This window comes from Centroberyx affinis, unplaced genomic scaffold (genome assembly GCF_046629955.1).
Source record: "Centroberyx affinis isolate AG114_WGS23_722 - 3 ecotype Tasmania unplaced genomic scaffold, CSIRO-AGI_Caff_v1 ptg000423l_1, whole genome shotgun sequence".
NCBI lineage: Eukaryota > Metazoa > Chordata > Actinopteri > Beryciformes > Berycidae > Centroberyx > Centroberyx affinis.
Genome location: NW_027279088.1, coordinates 473,792 through 499,437, shown reverse-complemented (window position 1 = coordinate 499,437; position 25,646 = coordinate 473,792). Strand labels below are relative to the sequence as shown.

Genomic DNA, 25,646 nt, shown 5'->3' with positions numbered 1-25,646 from the left:
TGTTCCTCAGCTCCGCCGTGACCCCAGAGCTGAGCAGCCTTGCTAGTATGTAATAGGAGGCATAACCAGCGCCTATTTAAAGCTCCCACTGCACTGTAATCACAATCAGCTCTCCTCTGTTCACATGTCAGCTCCCATTCCCCTCAAATCCTCCTCCTTATTAGAGATGGAGAGAGTGGGCTGTGATTTCACTGTTTACTGCCAAACAGCCTGAAATGCAACAGGGAAGAGAGGAGACACAACACTGATAAATAGTCTGTGAATGATTGTGTACATGTTTGTTTGCCTCCACCTCTCTCTACCTAAGCCATGGAAATATAATCATAGAACGGTGATGCACTGGAGCCAATTGGCATGTTGGAATAGATTCACAGCCATGTTAAATGGGTGTAAACCCATGGTGCCACCAGAGAACAGACACAGTCACTGTAGATATCCTGACTCGCCGTCCTCTGTCTTTGTGACACAGCAAAATAAATGTCCTTTATATAAGTAAATTAAGTAGCACAAGGGATCGTTACGTAAGATCCTGTATATTGGCGATTGACTTGCCTGTGTGTTTGCCTTCATGTGTCTCTTAGTGTGTTAGTTGTTCTGTTTTAGAGTGCATTGTATATGCTGTAGCACAGGGTGTTTTTTGTGAAGCCCATCACAGCACACATGCCGCAGCAGCACAAGGTCAGCCAATGAGCGCCTTGTCATTTTTCTTTGACTAAATTGAATGAATGTTCACAGTTCAGCCAGCTGAATAGAAGCAGCAACAATTACACAAGCTGAAAAGTATAAATAACTGCAGAAACAATGACAGTATGAAGTCTATTTAACATTTCCTAAATATTCAGGTTGAGTAAGAACAGCAGAAATGCAATACACAAACTACACAAGTAAAGTGCATGCGCCATTTGTACAGATCATCACTATTTCGGCCTGTTTTGCAGCACAAATTAAACCAGAACCAACAGTGAAGGAAGAAATGAATGAATGAAAGAAGAACTGGTCAATTCAGGAATGTTGCCCAATTTAGGAATGTTGGCTGCAGCCATTAGGCCAAATTTGTGTACGAGATAATGAATAATTAAGTGTAGCCAATGGACATTGGCTCACATAAAACATTAACACTTAAGCTATGGTTACACTTGTCGTTTCAATGTAAGATCTATCATCCAATTACAGAAGGACGCCTGATGTGAAAGGTTTGGATGAATCCGAAGTATTGGATTTTACTCACAATATTGGATATTCAAAACCAGATATATAAGTGGTCGTACTCACATTGTGATGGAAATTCTAGTCTGGACCTAATCCAGCCACAGTATGCATACAAGCAATATAAAGAGATGGAGAGCAGGGAAATGTAATGCAGAGACAGAATGAAATAAGCAATAAGTGACCACAGAGTAATGTGATCTCATAAAATTACATCACAGTTGTGACACTTGTATCTCACCATGGAGAGAAACAGTAAATGTGCACAATTCATTCATCAAGTGTTTCTTAAACTAGGGCTCAGGATCCAAAGGGATCTGGGTCACCAGCCTGTTTCTGGTTGGTCCCCTCAAAACAAGAGCATGCTTATATTAGCCTGGGCCACAAAGTGAGACAGTTTCTTAAATCTGGGCAAAAAGGTTTAGCAGTCCATGGATTTATCTCTGATGATATGTATTTACTTGTGTCCCCGTGTAGGCAATCTATAAGATGGTATCTTCAGTGATGAAGATGCCTGAGGACGAGTCGACACCCGAGAAGAGGACAGAGAAGATCTTCAGGCAGATGGACACCAACAGAGACGGTAGGCTAACCTCATGTACTGATAAGAGATCTGATATTTGCTTGGTTTATTACTTGGTATTTACTTTGTGATATTGACTGGATATATATGAAGTGGTGCTATTCTCACATAGGCATTGCATTTAGTTTTAAGAGTAAATTGATATCAAAGAAAAAAACTATACCTCTATTGAAAAATGTACCTGCTATAACTGTGAGACAGTCTTCTCATAGACCCAAAATAATACTGTACATTGGGTCCAATGGGAAGGAGGGACAAAGTAAATTATGGCATTTGAAGATATTGAATGACACCAAGATATCACCTGACTTGCCAATGCGAAGCCGATTAAATTTTCCTTCATGTGTCTTCCCAAATACCCAAAGAACTCAAAAATGAAGGTAGAATTGGTTTGTTGATCAATTGGTTGATTATTATCCGCTCTGAAGCAACATCTCAGTGATATGGGATACAACAGGCATCTTTATAGTGAGTGTTATCTCTGAGAGGTTTCCCACCACAGCTGCTCAGCTGACTGCAGTGAATGGCATGTCACCACCACCTGGTTGAGTGAGCTGGAGTGTACTAGCTGGCTGGCAGCTGTTGTCATTGTACACACCGAACTGGTTCTCCGTTACTGAAGCACTTACAGAGTCCTCCAGCCTGAAGGAGCAATTCATTGCCAACAGAATCCACCACTGACCCACAATTGCAATCACACACAACACACTTCAGTCACCCACAGATATAGATACTCAGACAACACACATGCTTGAGTTATCATCCTGAACACGGGAGACACTTACCCAAACGAGAGGAGAGGAATAGAGAGATGGACAATAAGAAATTGGTGAGGAGTGGGAGGCAGTTGGAGGAGAGACAATGAAAGGAGAAGAGGAGGTGGAGAGGGAGAGAGGAAGGAGGATGAGGGGAGAGGTGGAGCACAGGGAGAAAACTGACAGCAAAACCAAGACAGCAAGACAAAGAGAGAGAGGCAAGGGTGTATTGACCTCCTGGGCATCGAACTGTGCTGTCTTTCTTTTGGTTCTCATGATGAGAATCACGAGTACTGAGGAACAGAACTGTGTGTGTGTGTGTGTGTGTGTGTGTGTGAGAGAGAGAGAGAGAGAGAGAGAGAGAGAGAGAGTCCTCCTGCCTTCCTTGATTCTGTATAAAATTGAATCAGGGTGGAAAGGGGAATAGAGAACTCAATACTGCCACCTCTTGGTGAGAAGTGGACCATCCTCAGGACAGTCTTAAAATTGTACACTATGATTTGTGAAGGTGCTTTTTTGAAGGGACTCTATAGTTTCAACCTGAATTGTATCCCACCTTAAATCATGATTTCATTAAAATTCATTCAAGAACTTTTTGGGGATTGGCCGATCTTGTCTGCCGCATTTGAACCAGTTAGTTTGCCTCAAACGTACAAATCCCACCCATTACAGTTAAAGGGACATTAGGTAATTAAAGGGGCATTAGTTCATTTATTGCAATAACATCTGCAGCTCTCTGTCACAGCTTATGGTATCCTATAATGGAGAGAAGTTGATGTCAGATTTTCACAGTAGGATGAGTAAGCTAGCTAATTAGAGCACAGCTAATTAGTGTTGCGATGCCAGTTGCTCACTGCCGGTTTGGTTCCAACTCTTAATCTGTGTTGCATGTCATTGCCTCAGTCTTTCCCCTTTTCTTTTCTGTCCCTCTGTTCTGTAATATCCAATGAATTATAAATGACACAAAGATAACCTCTCCCCCGTCTCCTCTTCATGTTGTGTGTGTCTCAGGTAAGCTGTCTCTGGAGGAGTTCATCAAAGGAGCGAAGAGCGACCCCTCCATCGTGCGGCTGCTGCAGTGCGACCCCAGCAGTGCTGGACAGTTCTAAACCAGGGGGATCAACACAACCTGTAAGGCTCACATTCCTGTTCCACTATCTTGTATCTTGTCCAAAATATAGAACTGAAAGGATTTCTGCCATAGTTTTCATTATTTCCAAACAGGGGGCTCAATCAGTGGCAAGAGATTGGATATCAAACATAAGAAAATGTATGATCAGTTATCATTAATGTTCTCTTAAACAACAGTTAACTGAACAAAGAACTTGTATCATGAGGGAGGATACTAAAAGTCACTTTAAAGACACTTTAAAGAGGCCGGACCTATTTCAGCTTTCTTTTTTATTGCTACTGAGAGTTACTCTTGACCCACAAGGGGGGTGAAATTGCAACAGGAGAGAGGCATTTTGGATCTTTTTTTAATTTTAAAATCTACCATAATGGTACGAACAAAGATTTTAATGTGAATGATGTTTTAGAGTTTCTAATGCTTTTTTTTTTTTATTAATCTTGGAGGTATGGAATTGTTTTATGTGTGTAACCCTATATGTAGTAGGTTTAAAGCTTCATTGGTCTGATTGGTCTAAGTTGCCTAAGGTGGCTATGTTGACTGAAGTGGCCATTTAGAAAGGTATTTAAGATCCATTGTGTCTTTGTCATGTAACCCTGATGAAGGCTTTCTGCTGAAACACTTTTTATTTATCAATAAATACGGTTTTTTAGAGTAGCTGAATTTGTTCTTCGTACATAAAATGTTAGTCTACTATCTAGGAAATAATTTGAGAAAGGAATGGCAGATATCATGCACTTTGATAGCATAAATTATTTAGTGCAGCCTCATTGTTAAAGAAAAAATCCACCCTCAGATACTCGGACACTGTTAGATATCATACATCTGTGATGTTCACTGCATTCCACAAGTTATTATGTGATGAAGAGTCGTGTTGAAGTGTTGAAGTGTTGTCAAGCGTACCCACTTTCCCGCAACCTGCCTCCTCTACTTGTACTTCACTTAGTGATTTCCTACGTTTCCCAGAATGCCTTTCGACAAAGCCCTGTTGCTTTCAATCAAAGGCTACTATTCATCGCTACTTGTATGTGTCTTATCTTTTCCAGTACTTCTTTGGGTGACTCCAATAGCCCTTACCCTCCACTATGGAGCAGACTGATGATGAAGAATAAGAAGCTGATGATGATGAAGACAAGGCCTTCAAAACGCACTGAGGACTTAAAAGGTGGGCGCAGGAGCCACAAAGTTTTCTCCAGACCCGTTTATCCCGACCCTCTAAACCCCAGCAGAGACTGAACCTGAGACCTGAAGGTTTTCCCAAAGCCCTCACCAAGCCATCAACCCCCATGTAATTGACAAGGATCCCTCAGTTTTCCCATAGGCATGTCAGAGAATGCAGAAGGCCAACAGTATGTTGTATATATAAACTGGAGTCTGTATCGGTGTCTTTGCTTGGCTCTCTGTGCCCTACAAGGCTCCAGCCTGGGCGACGCAGACCCTCTATCACTCTTATGTGTATCATAGACAGAGTGTGTGCATGAGAGAACGAGAGAGAGAGAGACATGATGGTGTTGAATGACAGGACATACTGTAGTTGAGATTATTTAACCTGCAGAAAGGACTTTTGAAGTTTGTCCTTCGCTCGGACAGAGAACTGCTTTTAGTTTCCTCTTTTTTCTACTGTGAGAATGTGTATGTGTGTTTGTGTTTTTTGCAAACTTGACACACTCGATTCATATTTTGTGCTGGGATTTCGAGACTCAAGAAGAAAATGTGGACTTAATATTGTGCTACTATGCATATACGGCCTCATTAATGGTTTGATTTTGTGAAGTATCACAGATGTAATGAAAAGCATCCCTTTATCTATCGTCCTTTCCAAGGGTTTTTCATATCATTAAGAATTTGAAATTGAGAGAATTTTAGAGTCGCAGTGTGTAACTGCCATCTAGCAGAAGAAATAGTAGAAAAGTAGCCAAACCTTTGAAGGATTTCAAAGCTCTTTGAGTGCAGTGTAGATACACTGAATTGCATCTAAGTATGTAAAGCAAAAAAAACAGTTATTTCAGATAGTTCAGAATGTTCCGTTCTCCAAAAACAATCGACCACTTTAAAAATCAAGTTGCAGAACAAATGTTGTGAAATACAAAGTTGTTTGTTTCATTTAAGCTGTTGAGGGATATCAAGCATGCAAATCAGTTTCTCTTTTGACATTTACGGTGTGAAGAACAAAAACACGCTTCTTCACATTCAGATTTAGATGTTTTAAATGCCGCATGCTGAATCAGTTGTTGACAAGTTGAGTAAGGAGTGCGTGGAGTAAATAACACGTATGCATGTGACTTATGTGCATGTGTGTATATGTGTGTTTATGGATATCAGTGGCTAATGGTCGATTGCCCATCCAGCTCTGTACCAGCTTCTGTATGTTAGTATTGTCATCCTTATTGCTACCAGTAGTCAGTGTTATGGACAGCGTATAGACTGCCAAAGCTGACATCTAATGGTTGAACTGAAATGAATAACCTCACAGAGCAAAAACAAGGAGTCGCTTTAGGAAGGAAAACAGAGGACAACAATCTGTACACATCTGAGCTCACATATAGATGTGCGCTGTTTAATGGGGATGCTGTACAGTCATAGATGAGTGCTTTTCCTGTTTCAGTTGAGCTGAATAATTAAATCATGGTTCATCTGTGTAGTTTCTGTCATGCTCAAACCCCTACAGGGACGTGAGCCGCGGCCTAACAGAGTAGATGAATCCTTTCCTGAGATTCATGTGCAATAGCCTCAAACACCCAAATTAGACTTAAACTGCATGAATGCAATTGACAGTAGTACAGACAAGGAATTACATGCTGGTCGCACATCAACACATCAGTGCCGGTTTCCCAAAACCATCCAGTAAATTCAAATGCATCCTGGTTGCCCAAAGCACACGCTTGTTACAACTACTGTGCAGCTTACGGCCTCGTCTCCTCTCCCTCCCGTCTTTCCCGTCACTCAGTTGTCACAAAATACTGTTGGAAGGTGAAAAAAGCTCTCCCTGCTAAGATGTTTTTGGGAAACCCATCCTAGGACCATTCTGTCCCTCCCCCTGAATGTAACTGAGACCGCCCAGGGCTCAAATAAGAGGTTTCAGTTATTGAATTGTTTTCAGATTGGAAAGGTTTTGAATGTTTTTGTTGAATAACTGCTGTTTTGTAAAGAAAAAAAAACAACAAAAAAAATGCCGACATTGAAACAACCGAGGATCACAACTACTGCAATGATATTGTCACAATGTATTGCTTTTATTGTATTTCTATTATTTTTTAAAAAGCTGTCAGGTGTAACATTTCTGTTAAACACAATAGCATCTTGTGGTCAAGTGCCAAATAAAAACAAAAACAGTATTGTATAAATTTATACTGTACAATTGTTATCTGTTGAACAAAATGTTTGTAATTGTTGCATTTTGTAGGTTTTGTATGGTATCCTGTATTTAGTGACTGTAGTTTTTGAACACAGGATTCTGTTTTTTGGTCAACTTTAAAAAGCAAGAATTAAATCTACAGTTTTTGTGCTCTAGCATCGATGCGGTGTCTGTTTTATTGTGTAATGTGAGCAGTTTTAGTCATGTTAACAGTCTATTATATCAAAAGGGTCATAACTGGATATAGGTTGTAGAAGTCTAAATAGGAACCACTTTATTAAACTGTCTGTGACTTCAGATTATGGCTAGGCAAAACATACTGTACATCATCAGATATCAGAACGCCTTTGAATATAAAGATATGTGACAGAAATGTGATCCTGATTGCACTGCCTTTGATTTGTGTTTATGATTATATAAATCAAGCGCTCCCTAAAAAGTCTGACTCTAGTCCAGCAGTAGATATTATACTGCAGTTGTTGTTCTTACACAGGGAGAAAATAAATCCATCTATCTTATTGTAAAGGCTAATGGGACTGAAATGATCTTGAATGCTTCTCTAACTGAGACTGTAGCTGCTCTGTAGATGTTAAGTTTTCCCAGCTGTAATGCCAAATGAAGACTTAGTTTGCCAGAACAAGATCACTGTGACCCGTCACATTCAGCTGCAGCCTGTTCTCTTCTGTAATCAAGGTACATTAGACAAAGTGGAATAACAGAACTTCACAGGCAGTGTGTACAACTAAAGTTACTGAAAATATATCCAAGAAATGTCTCAACACACCTCTACTGACTTTAAATCAATAACTTTTCAGCCCTCTATGGGCCTCCACCCCAACCCATATAACTTAGTATCACCTCTTCTTTCCACAAACATTCTCATTCCAAAAGTTTTCTCAATATTTGTCTAATATCTGAAATAGCTGCAAGCTACTGATTAAGGCTACTCTAATGTCAAGTAAACAAACCACAAGGGAGAAATGACTGCATATAAAACTATATTTATTGACTCATTTAAAAGAGACTATACAATACAATGTGTTGCATGGAACTTAACAAAGGATAGAGATGCTTTTGGATGCTTTTGCACCATTTGCTCAGTGAATCAGGTGTAAATACTAAACAGAGGCAATGACTGGAATAGGGCAATGGACTGTTAAACTGTGTTGATTTGCACTAGCCTCAGAATAAAGCTCTGCAAATGGATGGACCTGTTGGAGCTAGCTAGCCCCTAACCAGTGTCATAAATACTAATGACTACAGCCTCTTCAGTGGGATGAAAAGACACGATGACACACACAGAGGAAGCAAAACAATTAAACAGCATCCTGGAGACTATTGCAGTTGTTCCATAATGGCACCTCATCTAATTATGTTTCCATAGACACCAGCCACGTAATGTAAGCCTGGGAATAACTGTTATGTTGCTGCCACTGATTGGGAACATTTAGTGTTCAGCAAAATATGGCCAATCAATCAACATTCTAGTAAATTAACCAGTCATTCATTCCATTTCAAGGACCAACTAAAAATAATTAAAACATGTACATAAAAAACAATACGCCATTACCTCAGACTGTGTCAGTTTAACAGTCTGAGTGCCAGCAAGACATTGAGCCTGTCAGGCATCTGATCAAATCAGCAGCATCTGCCACTGGAAGAGGCAGCAGGGAGGATGGCAGAGGACAGAGGCTCTGCTGGTTACCCAGTGAGACTATTGTATTGTCTTGTTCCTATGAAACATATCAAGCTGATTGGATGCTTTGTGGTGACCTACATTAAGACCTTGACTACGTTCCATGTCTTGAACCCCACAAGCGCTAAATTAATTGCCCTCATGTAAAAAACAATTTTGAAAGATGAACATGAAGGTTCTTCTGATGCAACGAAGTGTTATAAGGTGAATTCCCATCAGCCTTGCATAGCGAGTTAGCCGGGAAAGATGTGGAATTTTACACCAAGCCCCAGGTCACGGCACTGTAGTTTAAACATTAACCTCATGTTCCCAGTACCAGGAGCTCTCCTGCAGCCCAGGATCCAACCACTGACTCCTATAGTCCCGCTCTCTGCCTGGTGGGGGAAACAGGGGCTTAGAGGGGAAACAAGTTACTAACTGTTTGGCCTTCCTCAAAGAATACAATTTGGCGCTGTCAGCTAATACTGGTAAAAGTTGAAGATTCCTGCAGAGAAACGTGGCCACCTCCGTCTGATAGCGTGACGAGCGATGGAACAGTAAATGCATTGTTGCGGCTGAATGCCCACAGTCCGATCTCTGATAGGTCAGATCTCCGACAGAGTGACCCGCAGCGAGTCTGCTGAGCTCTCCATGGCCAGGATGAAGGTGTCCTCGTTGGAGTAATGCTCGATGATGTTGTCGTCCATGTTCACCAGCACCCTGAGGGACAGGGAACACACAGACACACCAGAATACAATCACATTTAAAAGGCAATATCTCCAGTGAGTAAAGGTCTTGTTAAGTTTAGTCTAATCTACAAGTCTTTTCTATGGAGTTTGACTCTCTTGCTCACCCTTTTTTGCTTTTCTTGTAAACTTTGGCCATCTTGTCAACAGGCACCGCGTATTTCTCTGAGATCTGTGAGAAAAGCAATGTTAGTTTTGCAAAAATAAAAAGGAAGAAACAGTGCATTTTAAGCATGATGATGGGTGCTGGGAGTGTCTAGCAAGCACTGTTTACAGATTGTATTATTCTAGGATAGATGGATCTTTTCTGGCACAATAGAAGCAATTTGTTTGCCCCCAAAAGTGCAGACCGTCCTTATTTCACACTCCAGACAAACTAAAACAACACTTGAGCAGTACTCACCGCCTCCATCAAGGCCCTGAGGGTTGGGGAGCGGAGCATCAGGGCATCGAACACCTCATCGCACTCCTTCCTCACGTACAGCAGAACTGGTGAGGCACGAAAACAAATAAGAATTCATGCATTCAAAGAAATAATGAGATATAGAGTGCAATCCTCGATACAGAGCCGCTTCCAAGTCTTACTTATTGAACATGCAGAGCTGCAGAGAGCAAAGAGACATTCACAAACCTTTCCTCTCCAGCTCCACTTTGGACTTCTTGGGCTGTGGTGGACAGAGGTCTTCCTCAGCGAGACATGATACCCTCTTCACCATGACACTCCTGACACACACACACACACACACACACAGCACTATGAGATGATGATGCCAAGTCATAACACACAATTTCATGGTGTTGTGAATCCTGATGATTAACAGGCGCGGCGTGTGAAGAGAATTAAATCATCCCAAACCCATTTAACGAGACACTGAAATACGCCACAACACAGAGACCGATGTTGTCGCCATGGAGAGATGTTTAAAAAGTAAACCGCTGGTGACGTGTGGTGCGGTGAGCTGGAGGGTGTGACGGGCTTCAGAGCAAAGCACCGGGGTCAAAATAACTGGAAGACACTCACCCGTCTCTCTCCACTTCCTCTGTGTTAAAAGCAAAGACCTGCAAATGGAGTAAAAGATGACATGAAGTACAATGCAAAATGCAGAGAGAGAGAGAGAAAGAGAAAGAGAAAGAGAGAGTGAGAGTGAGAGTGAGAGTGAGAGAGAGAGAGAGAGAGAGAGAGAGAGAGAGTTCCCTCACCTGTCCCGCTCTCTGCAGGTTTCCAAAGTGGACGTCGGGGATGAACAGGACGGGCTGGGAGTCCAGGTCGGCCAGGCTTTTGAACAGTGTGCCGTCAGGCTTCTTAACAGGAGACGTCGGCCCCGGGTTGCCATTTTTCCCTGGTCCAGAGAGAGAGCATGAACTCAGCATCTGTTGCCGGGGCAACAATCAGAGCCCTCCCTGGAGAAGATTGGACCTCTTTCCCTCCTCCTCCTCCTTTTTAATCTCATGTTGTTGTTTTATGTTCTTTATGACTTCCATTTAATTGTTTTTTATTAGTACTATGACTTATTTTATGGTTTCCTGGAAAGCACTTTGTAAACTGTTTTTAGCAAAGATCCAAATGAATTATCAATTATTAAATTAATTATCAATGTATCACTATTTAGATAGGCAACTTTATCATTGTCAGTAGTAGTAGTAGTAGTAGTAGTAGTAAGAAAAAAAGAAGAAAATAACAATAATAAGAAACAGAAGAAAAAGAATATGAAGAAAAAGAATAAGAAAAGGAGAAGAAAAAAGAAAAAGAAAGAAGACGAAGAAGACGAAGAAGATGAAGAAGATGAAGACAAAGAAGAAGAGCCTCATATTATCCCTAAACACAGAACTGGTTTCACCTTTGGTCTTCTTCCTGAGCTGCTTCTTCTCCTCGTCACGCAGCTTCCTCTCAGCCCCCTGCCCAACACACAGGGGTTCAATGGCATGAAAGTATAGAGTAATTAAATATGCAGAAATACAGTAAAAGGTAAAAAAAAAAAAAAAAAAGTCAGTAGGTCGTGCTCACCTTGTCGCAGAAGACCTTGATCTGAGTGAAGGCCCTGTGGATGGGCCTGCTGCTGCAGCCGTTGTAGCTGTAGGTGTCGATCTGGATCATCAGAGGCGTCCCCTTCACGCCCTTCTGGGACGAGAAGTCTGTGCTCAGACAGTTCACAGAGATAAAGACCTGACAGAGAAGTGAAGGGGGGGGGGGGGGGGGTAGTGGGTAGACGACAATGTCAGTTCACTCAGATAAAAGAGAAACGTTTGTTTTTTTTTTAAAAAGGTCAATTTCTGGTGTTTTGTGTCCTAAAACAGGCAGAGGCAAGAGAGGGAAAAGAGCTGATTAGCAAATAGTTTTCATACAGGATGTTTCAGGTATGAATGAGTGAATTTGTTAATGAAATAATGCAGATTCAGAAAGTATAATTATGGATCATTCATAGAATCTACATAGTGAGGGTGGGTGAGAAGCATTATCAGTGTCTCTGTGAGATAGCATTCTTGGCTTATGTCTTATTTATTGGCATCTTGGACACTTTTTAACCATCTTTTCAAACCATCTCAGTAGTTCCTAAGCAGAGAAATAAAGAATTGTGCCTTGTTTTGTAGGTGAATGACTCATATGGTGAATGACTCATATACAAATAAAGAGTAAGTCCTCTGGTGAAATAATGTGTTTCCCACTAACACAAACTATGAAAGTCTTCCCTTCAGTTCACTGTAGTAAGTAAAACTAAGGTAGTAACTAATGATTAAGGTTAATACTAAGGTAATGCTGTCTCTATTTTAAATATGAGCGCTCATTATCAGCCCGTCATCTTCAAGCTCAGTGAGTTTACAGCCAGTCTGGCTCTGAGATGGCTAGCCAGATCTGAAACTGTTAGCACTGTGGTGCCAGTCTGAAGCAGCAAGCCAGATCTAAATCTACTAGTAAGATGTTTGTTCTCTCAGCCATGACCCAGTCCAGGGTGAGAGGTCACGAGTCAGGTCAGACGAAACAGTCAGTCATGCAAATGTGGAAAAGGGGATGCCACTGAAACCTCTCAATTCTCCTTTTAGAATGTGGAAAGTGCTCATAAATATACTTCCAACGTGTGAAAAACAAAGATGTGAATATTTCCATGAAGTCAAATACTGAATTATTGGAGGCTTAATATTGCTCCAGAACCCTCAATGTCACAACTTTTATAAATGCATGGCTTTGCTCCAGCATCACCCTTTCCAGCCCTTAATAATGCAGCACAGAAGATCTGCTGCCTTGCTGAGCTACTGAATCTTTTAAGAAGGATGTGAGAACAAAAAAGGAAATTCATAACATCTCACCCAAATCTCAGTGTAAAGTCCTACTACTGTTTTAAACCATGAAATGCTCACCATGAACAACAATAATTGAGGTTATCCTCACCCATTTAGTTACAGGGTGTTACAGATTCTCATGCTCAACGGTGAAATTTCCTGTTTTAATGCCAAGCCACCTCAAACAACTCTCCTCCATCAACTCCTGATGACACTTCCAGTTCAACAGGACAAACAGCCTGAGCGGCAGGTCTGCAGAGACGGATAACGGTAGAGATTCCTCACCCCGGCTCAAAGCGGTTTTCCCACTACGCAGCATCAACATCGTGCCTCAACCTGCAGAGGTGAGGGCTGATTGCTGAAACGGCCCGGAGCGCAAATGAGCCTCCTACACACCTCCACAAATTCACACCTCCACAAGCCTATGCCATTTCAATTTCACCGGAAGCGCTGGATGTGGTGGTGTGAGTGCGAGTGTGTGTGTAGGAGGGCTTTTTGTGTTCTGCGCGTATGTGTGAGCATTCAAATGCCCCCCTAAAAAGCAAAGGGTTCACGAGGGCACTGAAAGTGGCTATTCAATGCCATCCGCTCAACCTGGCATAAACAAACAAACACAAAAACAGAATCAGGCTGCAGGAAGCAGCTCTCATCTCCCCAACCACCACATCTCTCACTCCATTACCACAAGGATGATGATTATTGTTGCTTGGCAACAGCGGATCCCTGCCAAAACAAAAACACAAAACTAATCATTCCCCCAAAAAATATCAGTTTTGTATGCCAGCCCATCATAGCCTGATTGGACGTCCAATTATCTTTGAGAGGGAGATGTCAGCCATGCTGTGGTGGCCCATTGTACCCAATTCAGAGCCAGGCAGACTAATAAAAAAAAAAAAAGAGAGATATGCTTTCTCCTCCTCTCCCATTCCGTTTCCAGGGGCTCTGACCCTGTCTGGTGGCTCAGGAGGGAAACTGCACTGGGCAGTCTGAGGCAGCAGGGCTGATAATGAAGAGACATCAGCACAGCCCAGAGGGAACATCAGTTCTGCTTGTAGCAGCGGCTGTCACACAGCAGCCACATTAACCCACACACTGACACTCAATACAAACACCGTCAACCTGTTCACCACTCAAGACAGTACTCAGCGCTCTAATCAATATCCTGGGGAAAGTTTACTGAATACAAAGCAAGCTGTGACCAACTAAACAGAAACTGTGCTAAAGCCTTAACATTGCACTGTATACACTACCAGTCAAGAGTTTGGACACACCTGATTGAATGCATTATGTTTTTCATGATCTTAAGATAGTTTGTCTTTTTGGTCACTGCATAATTCCATTTGTGTTATTTCATAGTTTTGATGTCTTTACTGTTATTCTAAAATGTGGAAAATAGTAAAAATAAAGAAAAATGTGATGTGTCCAAACTTTTGACTGGTAGTGTATATTCCTGTAACTACCTTTAATGAAGGCTGAAGGTATGTCAGAGATGCGGCTGCTGTCCATCTATGCAAGCTAATTATCAATACCTGTATAGAATGACACTATAACACATTAAATAGGTCCATATTCTCAACATACTGGTACATTATTGTAGCCGGGTGTCATCAAAACCAAGCAGAAGAAATAAAAACTGAGTGATCATAACTCGACTCTACATCATCATATGACCATCTGAACTCACTAAGCACTTGAGGCCATGAGCAGTGGAGTGAAGGTGTGTCCCAAACAGTAAATAATAAGTAACAATAAATATTTATCCATAGAGCGCCAATTACCTCTCTGTCAACAAGTCTGTTTGTGGATTCCTCTAACTCTCGAGCCAAACCATGTCCCGAAGCCCTTTAGCCTGAGGGTGTGTGTGTGTGTGTGTGTGTGTGTGTGTGTGTGTCCCCCATACACATTGTTTGCTGTCTGTCTTTATCCAACTGACCACCTTTACAAAGGTGAAATCCGAGCAGCTCCTTTCATGGTCTGTTGCTGTGTGCCCAGCAATGTCTGAGACCCCAACTAATGACCAAACACAAAGCAGCAGACACTCCCTCTTTCAGGACAAAGAGTGTGTGTGTGTGTGTGTGTGTGTGTGTGTGTGTGTGTGTGTGTGTGTGTGTGTGTGTGTATGGCTAAAGAGACATAGTCTGTACATCTAAAGACTCCACAAAACAAAGACTTTTGGTTTCTTTGAGCAATTATCACCCATATGATCCGCTTTGTCCTTACAAAAAGAAACAAAAAAAGCGCATCCAAATTGTCAACAGTCTCAGTGGGTGTGAAGTGGCTGTCAGTTTAATTGCTCTGAAAGCAGGAAAAAAAACCACATTGAATAGAGAAAGCAATTTAATTTCACTTATTTCACTTTCAGTCCAGTCATCTCTTGCTTTGGCTTACGTAAAACAACCTCCCGTTTTATTTTTTGTTTTTTTTACCTTGGCTTCCTCGTTGACATCCCAAGTGAAAGAGACGGCATTGTAGGCAATTTCCTCCACGTTCCCAATCGTGTTGAAGCTCTCTTTGTAGTCGGCTGTATGTGAAGCAGGGATCAGAGGAAACAATCTCAGTGGGAGTTAAGATGCACGGGTTCAGTGTCAACCCCGCTTTCAACATTACAGGCCACTTTCACATGACTTTCAAAGTTCTGACACACTCAAAAAGGAAGAAGAAAGAAGAGGAAAGGGGGAGCGCTGGAAGCCAATGTCAGACACACTTGAAAAGATTTACAGCACTGATGGCAGAAGACAGTTGCTATGGAACCGTTCCATGTCTTTTTGATTAAACTCATTATCAAGTTTGAATATATATATTTATAATGTGGCATCTTTTCACCTGCAAGACGACAAATCCAGATCTAGATAGGTGAAGACTCTCATAGGGTCCTTCATACCTCCTAACGCACTAAACTTCTAAGCATGTAAGCCAATTCCCACCCATCTACATTAGGTCATAGTCTTCATCTCGGTCTCAGCATGAACACGCCACAGACAAAGCCCTCGCCGTAGTGTTTGACACCCCGAGTTCATTCCAATCCATTCTCAAACACAAGTCGAGGCCTGTCTCAGGCTGATGGTGCAGGATGTGGCCCCAGTCCAGGCCCCCGCCCATTTCTCCTGTTAACGTCTATTCAAATAGAGATCCAGCGGCTGTCTCTTCCCAGGACTGCTGTGAGAATCCGGGAGAGACCGTTATTCAAATCGGCTCAACTGTGTCGGGTTTCAGCCCAGGAAACGCCGCAGCTTTCTTTTGGAGTTTTCCAGCAGGTTTGCCACCTGCTCTCTCTCTCGCCCTATGTGTTTTTGTGCTGTTTATTAGATGTCAGTATGGATATCTAAATGTGATATTCAGCACCTGAGGGTAAATGCCATTTTAGGATCTCTTGCATATTCCCCATCTGTTGCACCCGTAAACGGACAAAGCTTGGGTTGACTCTGATCGTTTTGTGCCATAAAGAAGCTGCAGACGAGCTTGTCAGAGAGGAGAACAGCAGTAATGATCTTACCGATGTCCAGGACCCTCTGCTTGGCGGTGTGCTGGCGGGAGTGCCAAAATTTCCAATTTTTCAGCTGCTCGTCTCTGCACTTGTCTTCACCAAACACCACCATGACAACACTCTGCAGAGGAAACAACGATACACTCAGGTTGAAACAGAATAATAATCATATTTATTCAAAATACAATTAATTCATTCCCAAGACTGCAAAGTGTCGCATTACCCAACAGTGAGAGGTCACTGTTGTTTGTTAGCACACCTCTACCTCCTCCAACACCCCGCTCCCCACCTCCCCTCCCTCACCTGTACAATACTCTCCCGCGGCAGCTCAGAGCCTCCCATGGTGAATTGCTCACTACTGGACGGGCTCCCGTCGTGCCCGTGTGACGGCGGCGGCCCACTCACCCGCACTTTGCCTCTGGGCTGACGCAGGCAGGATCTGGCGCCGGTCTGGGTCAGCGTCACGGCATAGAACTGGGCTCGGTTCAGGTAGGCCATGGGTCCTTCTGCCTGCCGCTGCCGCAGGGACATGCTGGCCTCCAGAGAGTACTGGAAGCCGTCACTGCAGGGAGGGAGGACAAGTGGGAATCAACATTTTCATATAGATAAATGTCCGTTTTGCTACTTTCTATCGCTGAGTGATATAACACAACAGTGATTCAACCTATAACTAGTCCATGAAAGCTTTTACATTTGCTGTTCTAAACACTCAGTGTCTGGTAGCCTGCCACCTACAGAAACTCAAACTTCATCAACAGAAAATCCAAGAAGGAAGACATCACAGTACTGGACACACTGTTTGATTGACAGGTGATCTCTGGGAAGAGCAGTGCAGAAACACCACAGTAATGAGTGCTTAGCACCAAAGATGCCAAAAAAAAAAACAAGGATCCCGAGGATTTCCACTTTAAGATCTTTTTTTCACCGACTGCACTGAATAGTTTGGTGAGGAAAAAAGCAGTTTTGAAGCAAAGAGAACCAACAAAGTAAACCTGTCCTAGGCTTCTTTACATTGCAGATGGTGCATGAGAATAAGACTGTCACAGCAAGAAGTGCTTTTTGGGGAACTTTATTCAGTACTAAAGATATGGACTTTTTGACTTTTCAAAAAGTGGAATAGCACAGCTTTAATGTCTAAAACAAAATACCTCTGCATCAGAACTTCAGAGTGTGAGAGCAGCTCTCATTTGTTTCAAAGGGAAAACATAAAAGCAGTGTGAATCTCTTTTGAATTGCAAATTCTGCACGTTCAATCAACGTGTTTTATTTGAATCTGAATTCTGACTTACGCTGGCTGGCTGTAGCAGAACTCATCAACCCTTGAGGAAGGACTTGGGTGGTAGCTCTGTGAAAGAAATATATTACACGGATGTTTTAAAAAGGAGAAGCACAACAGGGACAGAGACACAGAGCCCACAATCCATCAGCATTAACTCAATTTTGAGCATTATATTTGGCATATCCATTCATAAAATCCTAAAAAAAAAACATGAGACTTCCAATGCTACACTTAACCCCCTTTCCCCAAGTAGGACCACCAGGTCTCACCTCTCCTTCTCCGACGTAAGCGTCCTCATACGTGCTGTCTGGAGTGCTTCTCTGATCGTCTTTCAGGTAACCGGGGAGGCTCATATCGTAGCGGCTCTGATCGTACACCATCCTTATCTGCTCCCTCGGCTCCACTCGGTAGGAACCGCCTGAACAGGACTTCATGTACGCCGGCGTGGACGTCGGGCCCTCCGTCTTGACCAGAGCTAGAGCCGCCACGCCTCCACTTTCACCTCCTCTGGCCTCTCCTGTCAGACCGATAGCAGTGTACTTGGAGCCCTGATGCTCTGTAGCGGCGGTGCTGTTGAGGGAGAGGTTGACAGGCATGGATCTGAGAGCCTGGAGGTGGTGGTCCAGTATCTCCAAGCTCCCGCAGTTATCGGGCCCAGGAGCGGAGAGGTCTGTGGGCTTAACGCTGGTGGGCACAAGTCTCTTCTCCCTGGGGACCTGGCAGGAATCATACAGATAAATGTATTCCAATGAGGTGAGAAACATTCTGGGAAGCTTTTCAGTGCATGTTGCATCTCCTCTATATATTTTAGAGAGAATAAGGTGAGATGAAACAACACCTCACTTGTTAAATGTGACCCAGCTGCTGATTGGTTGTTGGGAATACAGTCAATATAAATATGTGTAGTTCCAAAAAAGACAAATGGCTTTCTATTAATTTCACAGAAGAGATGGTGAGTAGATCTGTCTGTCAGCATTTCAATACTATTCTCATCTTTCAATATAATTATTGTGTTGAAATAATGATATCAAGTTATTATGATACAGAATTGTGTCTAAATGAATGATTTAAAGCAAAAACGAATTAAAATCTCCCACAAAACGAGATTAGGAACAATTTAGGGAATACCATATATTCCTACATTATATTCCCATGCAGTTCAATGCGGTGAACATGGATTTGCCTATTTCACATGATTTGCTTATCTTAGCAGATATCATCATGTATCAATGTCAAGCTGATTTCTCATGGTATTAATTCTTCACACCTTGTAGTAGTCATACAGCAGGCCCAGGGCGGCGGCGCTGTCCTCATCTCCATTGATGCTCATCATGGCCTTGGTGGCGGCGGTCAGAGGGTTCTCCAGGTACGTCTTCCACGCCTCATCCTCGCTGCTGAACACTCTTCTGGAGGGCACCGACACTTCGTTTGGTACCACCACCACCAGCCGTTTACTGGGACAAGACAATGGCGAGAGACAATGAGGTTGGTTATTGCTGCAGAGCCGGTCTGTCGTGAGAGAGGCCGCGTCTGCCAAACCACCAAGTCTGCCCCGGGCTGGTTCTCACCAAACTTCAATCAAATCGCCCTCTCCTTGTGATGTGTGTTTATGTAAGATCTCCTCTGGCAAATAATTGCTTGTATGTCACTTTTGAAGCAACAGAAAACTACTGAGTCACTGTCAGAATGTGAAGCTGCTGACCAATGATCAATTATGGTCAAAATCAAAGAACTACCTTTCAAAATACGTCAGACAGCATTCAGTAAGAAGCTGCTGATTAGAGGAGACACTGTCCGTAAAGTCTCAGCTTTTGAAGGGCACATTCTCAGGTATGCAGGAGCTACTCGATGTTAAGGCAAAAGTTTAGCAATTATGAAAATATGAAAAAAAAAAAAAAAAAACAATGTTTAACTGCAGTATTTATTTTTTCCCACACCCATCACTGTAATATTTCCATAATCTTCTTTCAGGAGCTTCTAGTGTGTCTGTGGTGCTCAATAGTGAGTTTATACTGACCTTATTGTACTGGTGTTTTTATTTCCTATGATTTCACTACAATAGTCATATAATATCCCTATGATATTCCTTTAAAGGCTTATATTTTTGCTGTGACATTTGCATCCTTCTCACTTGTTGTAAGGGATCACATGAAAAACATCTGTTGCCTACATACAATACAACTAAAATATAACTACAATATTTTGACTATTTCTTAACTAAGCAATACAGAACATGAAAGAACATGCATGAATTGTGAGATTTCATAGAAAGGCATCTACTGGTAGAACTTAATATCCAATAAATATTAATGATCCTCCCTTACCTGTCCAAGTCCATGTTGGCTCCAGGACTCTCCAAGGTTTTCCAGGACTTGCTTGAGAAACTGGACTTTCTAGTTTGTGCAGGTAAGTTTGTGTGGGAGACAGAGAGCGAGTTGACAGAGAGATTAACTAGGCCCGCAGGAGGCTGGCTTTACTCAGTTTTTTTGCCCAAACACCCAATGAAAACATTTTTAGCCTGACTGGTCAAATATCTTCGAATTTCCTTGATACCACCTGAAATTTTAAGCTAATGTAGACAAATAAAGCGAAGTTAAAGTTGTTGTGCGGGCCAGGTCCATGTCCTGTGTGGAGAAGTTGGTAAATTAGGAGATGGGCACCGCGGCACCTGGAGAGACTATGTAAACAAGGAAACGAAAATCTCCTTCCTGATTGGTTAACTGTTCCTCCACAGGTGACAGAGCCGCCTTGCTATAGGTGGAACCCGCAGGAGAAGGACGTGACCAGAAATAAGGGGAAGGCAGACACCAAATATGGAGACTCCCATTAACTTCAATGTTAAAGTTAATGTATTCTATCTCTCCCTACTGAAGCTGTATTAACGTTTCTTCCGTTATGACAATAAATACGACATCTTTGTCTTGTCTTCTGTCACATTTTGTTCTTATTTTGAGAAACAAAGGCATGACCATTAAAATAGGCTACACATCCACTAAAGTGCCAGTATGCAGGGCAGTGAAAGGTAAATCCACATATACATTCAGTCTGCCCAACTTTTTATTAGAGTTTAGTCACCTCGTTTTAGGTTGACGTAAACACTTGTATTGTGTTAGACATTTAACTGAAACTCAAATGAGTCAGAGATGACGCTTACCATCAATGAACACGCCCCTCAAACTACTGAGTTGTATTCAAGGCCTATAGGTTTTAACGTTTTAGAGGCTGTGTATACTTGTTCCGAAATAATCGCTGTGCCAAAGCACATTCTTTTCTTTCTTTCTTTCTTCACAGGCATATTTGGTCTAGGCTATGATTACCTATCTTCTTCATGAGCCAAATGCCACATAAATAAACATGACTGTAAGTCATCCTAAATCTTCTTTCCCTGGCCTAAATAAGTCGTGCAATTATAAGTTGTAGTGACATGTGAGCATGGTTTAGGTGATGGGCTGTCTGTTGGACGGCAAATTCAATTTCAAGAACTTGTTCATTAATTTGAGATAGGCTACCTGAGCAAACAGCCTGCTCTCACATACCTGGCCGTATTGTTGTCTGTACCATGACACCTTGTGGTATAATTTCGCACCTTACAGCCAGAGAAAATGTCATTCGGGAAGGGACTGCGAATTTGGTTGTGCATTCAGATTCTTTTCAGTACTTAGGTTTTGTGGGGGTGGATGTTTGTTGTTTTGTTTTTGTTTTTTTGTTTGCTCATAAACATTTGCACATTTGTAATGGAGTTTTATGTGTAAAGCCCCCGTAGCCCTACAACATCTCTGTCGCAGGAGGTCGCTGGTACCAATGCTGCCTTCACTTGCTGTCAGAAATATCGTAATTATGAGAACATGAACGAACGGATAAATAATTAGTATTGCACGATTTCGTTTTAATTGATTGATCAACTTTTAGTTGTCATTTCTCGTTTTAATAAATTAATTAACATACAGATGTGCATACCCCCTGCCCCCCACCCCCCTCCTTCATTCTCCCACTGCAGCATCTCTGTGTCACTTAATTTCTAAAATAAAACACCAACCACAAAAAAAAATTCGGCTTGTTATTATCTTTAATCAAAAGTGACAAGGCGTTTTTACGACGTTTGGAGTTTGAAGTTGGATCTTACGGGGAGTACATGAAGGCAGCATAATTTCACTCTCAGCTGCTTGGGCATGCGCACAAGTGCATGAAGAACAAACTTCTACATACTAGCCAGGGAAGGTTCGGAGTGTAGCCGACTTTCATCTTTGTGGATACCTTCTGTGATATATTTATTTTTCACAGGTAAGACTTTTACCAAACATGTTTCCTGGCTTTATTAATTCCTGATATTAAAGACAGATATAATGTTTTGTGTAGGTGGCCCTACGTGAGCAAACGTTAGCAGAGCTAATTTGTTAAAAGTGCGATAGCAACCCGGCTCGGCTTTTCAAGAATGGGTTAAAATTTACTTTTACTTGTGATATAAACACATAGACAGGAGTTTCATGTTGCCAGACGGCCACAATTAACCACAGCTTTGTGACTAACCATCACCTTTTAAAGCTCGTTGGTTAGCCAACGTTAGCTAAACCATCATCCCAAGATAGCGAGCTAATGTTAAGGATAGCCAGCGCTAGCAGTATTTTAGAGAGGGAGGCATGGCGGAAACTGACCTCACATCATCCCAAGTGCTCCTGTTTCCTGTTTGGGTCACAGATCTCTGTTGCTCCTCTCGCCTCAGGAGCAACACACACAGTTCTGCTCATCGCACAGTGATTGATCCCTAGATGGAGTGATGCATCAACCATCACTCACCCACCTCTAACTAAAATCAAACACTTCACGTCTAGATCTCACTATACAGTGGCTCTGACCTAGTTCTAGCATACTGTATCTCTCAACTTTGAATGGCTGTAGTCTGATTTTCTTTGGGGAAATTTCTAAGTAATTGCCTGTTCCCTGTGACCCAAAAAACTTCAATTAACCTACTTTGAAAAGTTGGGTTTTTAAACAGTAGTACTGTTACACAAATGTGATGAGGTCTTTTTATTTTAACAGACAGCTGTCCTTACATGAATTGAACATCAACAAGGGGCATCAAGTTTGTTCCTACTCATCAAAGCTGGTGTCCCAGTTAGTATGATCTCCAAGGCAACAATAATTCAGTGGTTTCCAGTTAAGCCACAGAGAAGGTTAGGCTATATTGTGATAGAAGGCTGATGGTGCTCTTCAACCAATCACAAAGCTTCTCTTTTGGATTATTTCTGTTTCCTTCCCATCACCCATTACAGATTGTTTTGATCAATCAGTATGCCCTCAGAAGGGTCATTCTTCTTTTTTGTGAGCTAGGTGCTTGTATTCTTCTTTCTTTCTTTCTTTTGAACTATCTCCTGCTTCACTTGTGTTGTGCTGATCACTTTCCTGTACCATTTCTTCAGGTCCAGTGGCAGAGATGGCCCGCGGGCACCAGAAGCTCCAGTCCCAGCAAAAGAATGCCAAGAAGCAGGCAGAAATCAAGAAGAGCAAAGGGCATGACCAGAAGGCAGCGGCTAAGGCTGCTTTAGTGTACACCTGCTCTGTTTGTCGGGTATGTGCGTAGTTGGAAAGTAGGGTGTATGAACCAAGTCTGGACGAAAATAAAGACATACCGTCAGTTAGACACGGCTTAGATACCACAGCTTTCTTGAGTGCAGTGAGTTCCTAAATTACCAATATAGTCTTAATATAACACAGTGTTTCCCACAGGTTGGCAGTTTGCTTCGGCAGTGGGGGGGTTTAGTGAGTTAGTGATTTAATTTAGCAAACCCAGTAGCTCATATTCTTCTCTCACTCCAGTTGATGAGGCTAGCATTAGTCAGCTAACTTGCTGCGTTAGCTGACTAATACACTCCAATCTGATTATTGCTACTTTAGCGAAGCAAGTACATCATACAGCAAATTAAAACATATCCTCAACATATCAGGGTATATTTCAAAATCTTCGTCTCTATTCATTTTTTTGTCTGACATACTGTATGGTTAGTGTGACTCGAACGAGTACTGACTGTTTACCAACACCATGCACTGCATCAAAGACGCAATCTATTATGGTCATTGTGGTTCACTAATACGCTTTCAGTGCTTGATAGTATTAAATATTGTTTTTTGAAAACTACATTGAACAGAAATGGCATGTTTGAATGCCAGCTTGCCAGTTTGAATGACACCTGAAATTAATAAAAAAAAAAAAAATGTACTTGGTTACGTGGTTGTTAATTTACCTGGACGGGCCAGCCAGATATTAACATTAAATGGGGAAACACTGTAATATACCTATTGTATATTAGTTTGCTTCTGTCATAGTGTTTTGCCAAAATATTTCCTGAATCTATTGTTTTTTTCTACACCTTCTCAGACACAAATGCCTGATCCGAAGACCTTTAAGCAGCACTTTGAAAGCAAGCATCCAAAGTCCCCAATGCCCGAAGAGTTGGCTGATGTGGAGGCTTGAGAGATTGGCCCCTCTTTCACTAAGACAGTTTGGGCTGATCCAGGATTGGGCAACTACATTTTGCCATGTTTCAGATAAAAATATCATCAGTACAACTTACATGATTGCTCATGCCGCCTAATATAATCTTTGATGTATGGCTGTTCTATGCAGGGATGGAAACTGTACTCGCCTGCTCACCCATGGTCTTTACACTCAATTTGTGCAAAATTATTTTCATTTGCCAGAATTTGGATGGGGGCTAATGGTGAGGGAATAAGCATAGCAGCCAGCCTCCCTCTGTAGTCCACAAGTTCCATCCTCGGTTCGGTGTGATATTTCTATCTGATCATTTCAAAATGTGTAGCTCGTAAGACCAACTTGTCCCTGGGTTCTACCACCATTCCTCCATCTCAGGGCTCCCACTGTTTCAGGACACGCTTTGAATTCGGACGCAAATACGAATTAGCACTGACTCAGCTGAACACAGGTGTAATGTTGTAATGGTACTTGGAAATCATCTGCATCATAAAGCAGTGTACTGTGAAAGCCACAATGGATTTTTATGACTGAATGCAAGTAATGATGCACCAGGGTTTGGGTCAAAATTAGAGTTCATTCAGAAGGACTTTGGAGTTTACTGTATGACCGAGAAGACACTCATCAAAAAAACACTAATAATGTATTCCTTTGAGTGAATTCAAATGTACCTCAAATCTGCACTGATCTTTTTTTCCTGGTCTAGATATTTTCATAATGGATTAGTCCATAGTTATTTGTTGATATGAAGAATATATTGAAAAGTCTACATTGTCACTGAAAGTTGTCTGTTGCATTTTCCCTCAGATTTTCAAGTTCATGTCTAATGTGTCAGGTTCTGCTGTGTGTCATAGCAGTGAGACTGACCAGAGAGGGCGCTGCAAGTCTACTCACAGCACACCCATCCTTGACACAATTTATTTGACTCCTCTTTTCATAGAGCAGCCTGATCACTGCATAAAATATTTGTCTATCCTTTGATCTTGCTAGAAAATGTCTATTGAGTGAATTAGGAAGTTTGCACTGGTTGTAAATGATAACGCTAATGAGCTACTGCAGTTCCCCTTGAAAAGTTTGTCTTTGTAATAACATGAATAAGTGGCATAATTGTGTTAATGTGATAATGATTTTGTTTGTCACTACTGTATTTCCAGCTGTGTGACAAGCATCCTAAGTGCAGTCTCTCTCTGGTGTTATCCCGTCATGATGGTGCAAAAGTATTTTGATTCTGACTGACCATGCATTAGAAGTCTGACCTACATTACACTGTAAGTTAGTTTTGGTTGTTATTTTTTTATTCGTTACTTATCATAGCATGCTAACAGAGATATTTAATTTAGAGCTATTTAGAGCTATTTTCAATACATTTGGACCTACTATCATCAACCACTGATGTTATATCACTGTGCTAAAGTCTGGACTGACAACCAGCCATGTTTTTACTCTTATATAATTATCATATCTTTGTCCATGCAATGTAATGTATAGCCTTTTAATAAAGGTATTACTTTTATATGAACTATTACTGAGCTGTGTTTTACTTGAAAGAGACTTCTTAACTTATGTAGAAAATTCCCTCTAGATAATTGTGATTCTTAGTGAATGTGTGTGTGTGTGTGTGTGTGTGTGTGTGTGTGTTTAGTGGCCTGATTGTGCTGGCACCTGATGGA

General features: G+C 41.8%; 2 protein-coding genes across 4 annotated transcripts; one reads left to right on the top strand and one right to left on the bottom strand.

Moving 5' to 3' along the window:
• Positions 1-4,725: 4,725 nt before the first annotated feature.
• On the bottom strand, positions 4,726-20,122 carry LOC139641987 (grainyhead-like protein 2 homolog). 2 transcript variants are annotated; one of them, XM_071516670.1, is made up of 15 exons: positions 19,814-20,122; positions 18,757-18,943; positions 17,759-18,205; positions 17,500-17,555; positions 16,514-16,772; positions 16,220-16,331; positions 15,153-15,247; positions 11,456-11,614; positions 11,289-11,346; positions 10,651-10,790; positions 10,472-10,509; positions 10,082-10,173; positions 9,854-9,939; positions 9,558-9,622; positions 4,726-9,423 (listed from the first exon to the last, which is right to left on the bottom strand). In XM_071516670.1, the coding sequence occupies exons 1-15, from the start codon at positions 19,825-19,827 to the stop codon at positions 9,309-9,311; spliced, it is 1,923 nt and encodes a 640-aa protein (XP_071372771.1). In that variant the 5' UTR covers positions 19,828-20,122; the 3' UTR covers positions 4,726-9,308. The 2 variants fall into 2 exon arrangements, with proteins under 2 accessions (XP_071372771.1, XP_071372772.1); XM_071516671.1 differs by having other exon boundaries at positions 16,616-16,772.
• LOC139641988 (zinc finger protein 706) lies at positions 14,696-25,460 on the top strand. 2 transcript variants are annotated; one of them, XM_071516672.1, is made up of 3 exons: positions 14,696-14,722; positions 22,921-23,055; positions 23,863-25,460. In XM_071516672.1, the coding sequence occupies exons 1-3, from the start codon at positions 14,696-14,698 to the stop codon at positions 23,956-23,958; spliced, it is 258 nt and encodes an 85-aa protein (XP_071372773.1). In that variant the 3' UTR covers positions 23,959-25,460. The 2 variants fall into 2 exon arrangements, 1 of the variants encoding a protein (XP_071372773.1); XR_011694997.1 differs by lacking the exon at positions 14,696-14,722 and adding an exon at positions 21,681-21,770 and having other exon boundaries at positions 22,907-23,055; positions 24,784-25,460.
• The last annotated feature ends 186 nt before the right edge of the window (positions 25,461-25,646 follow it).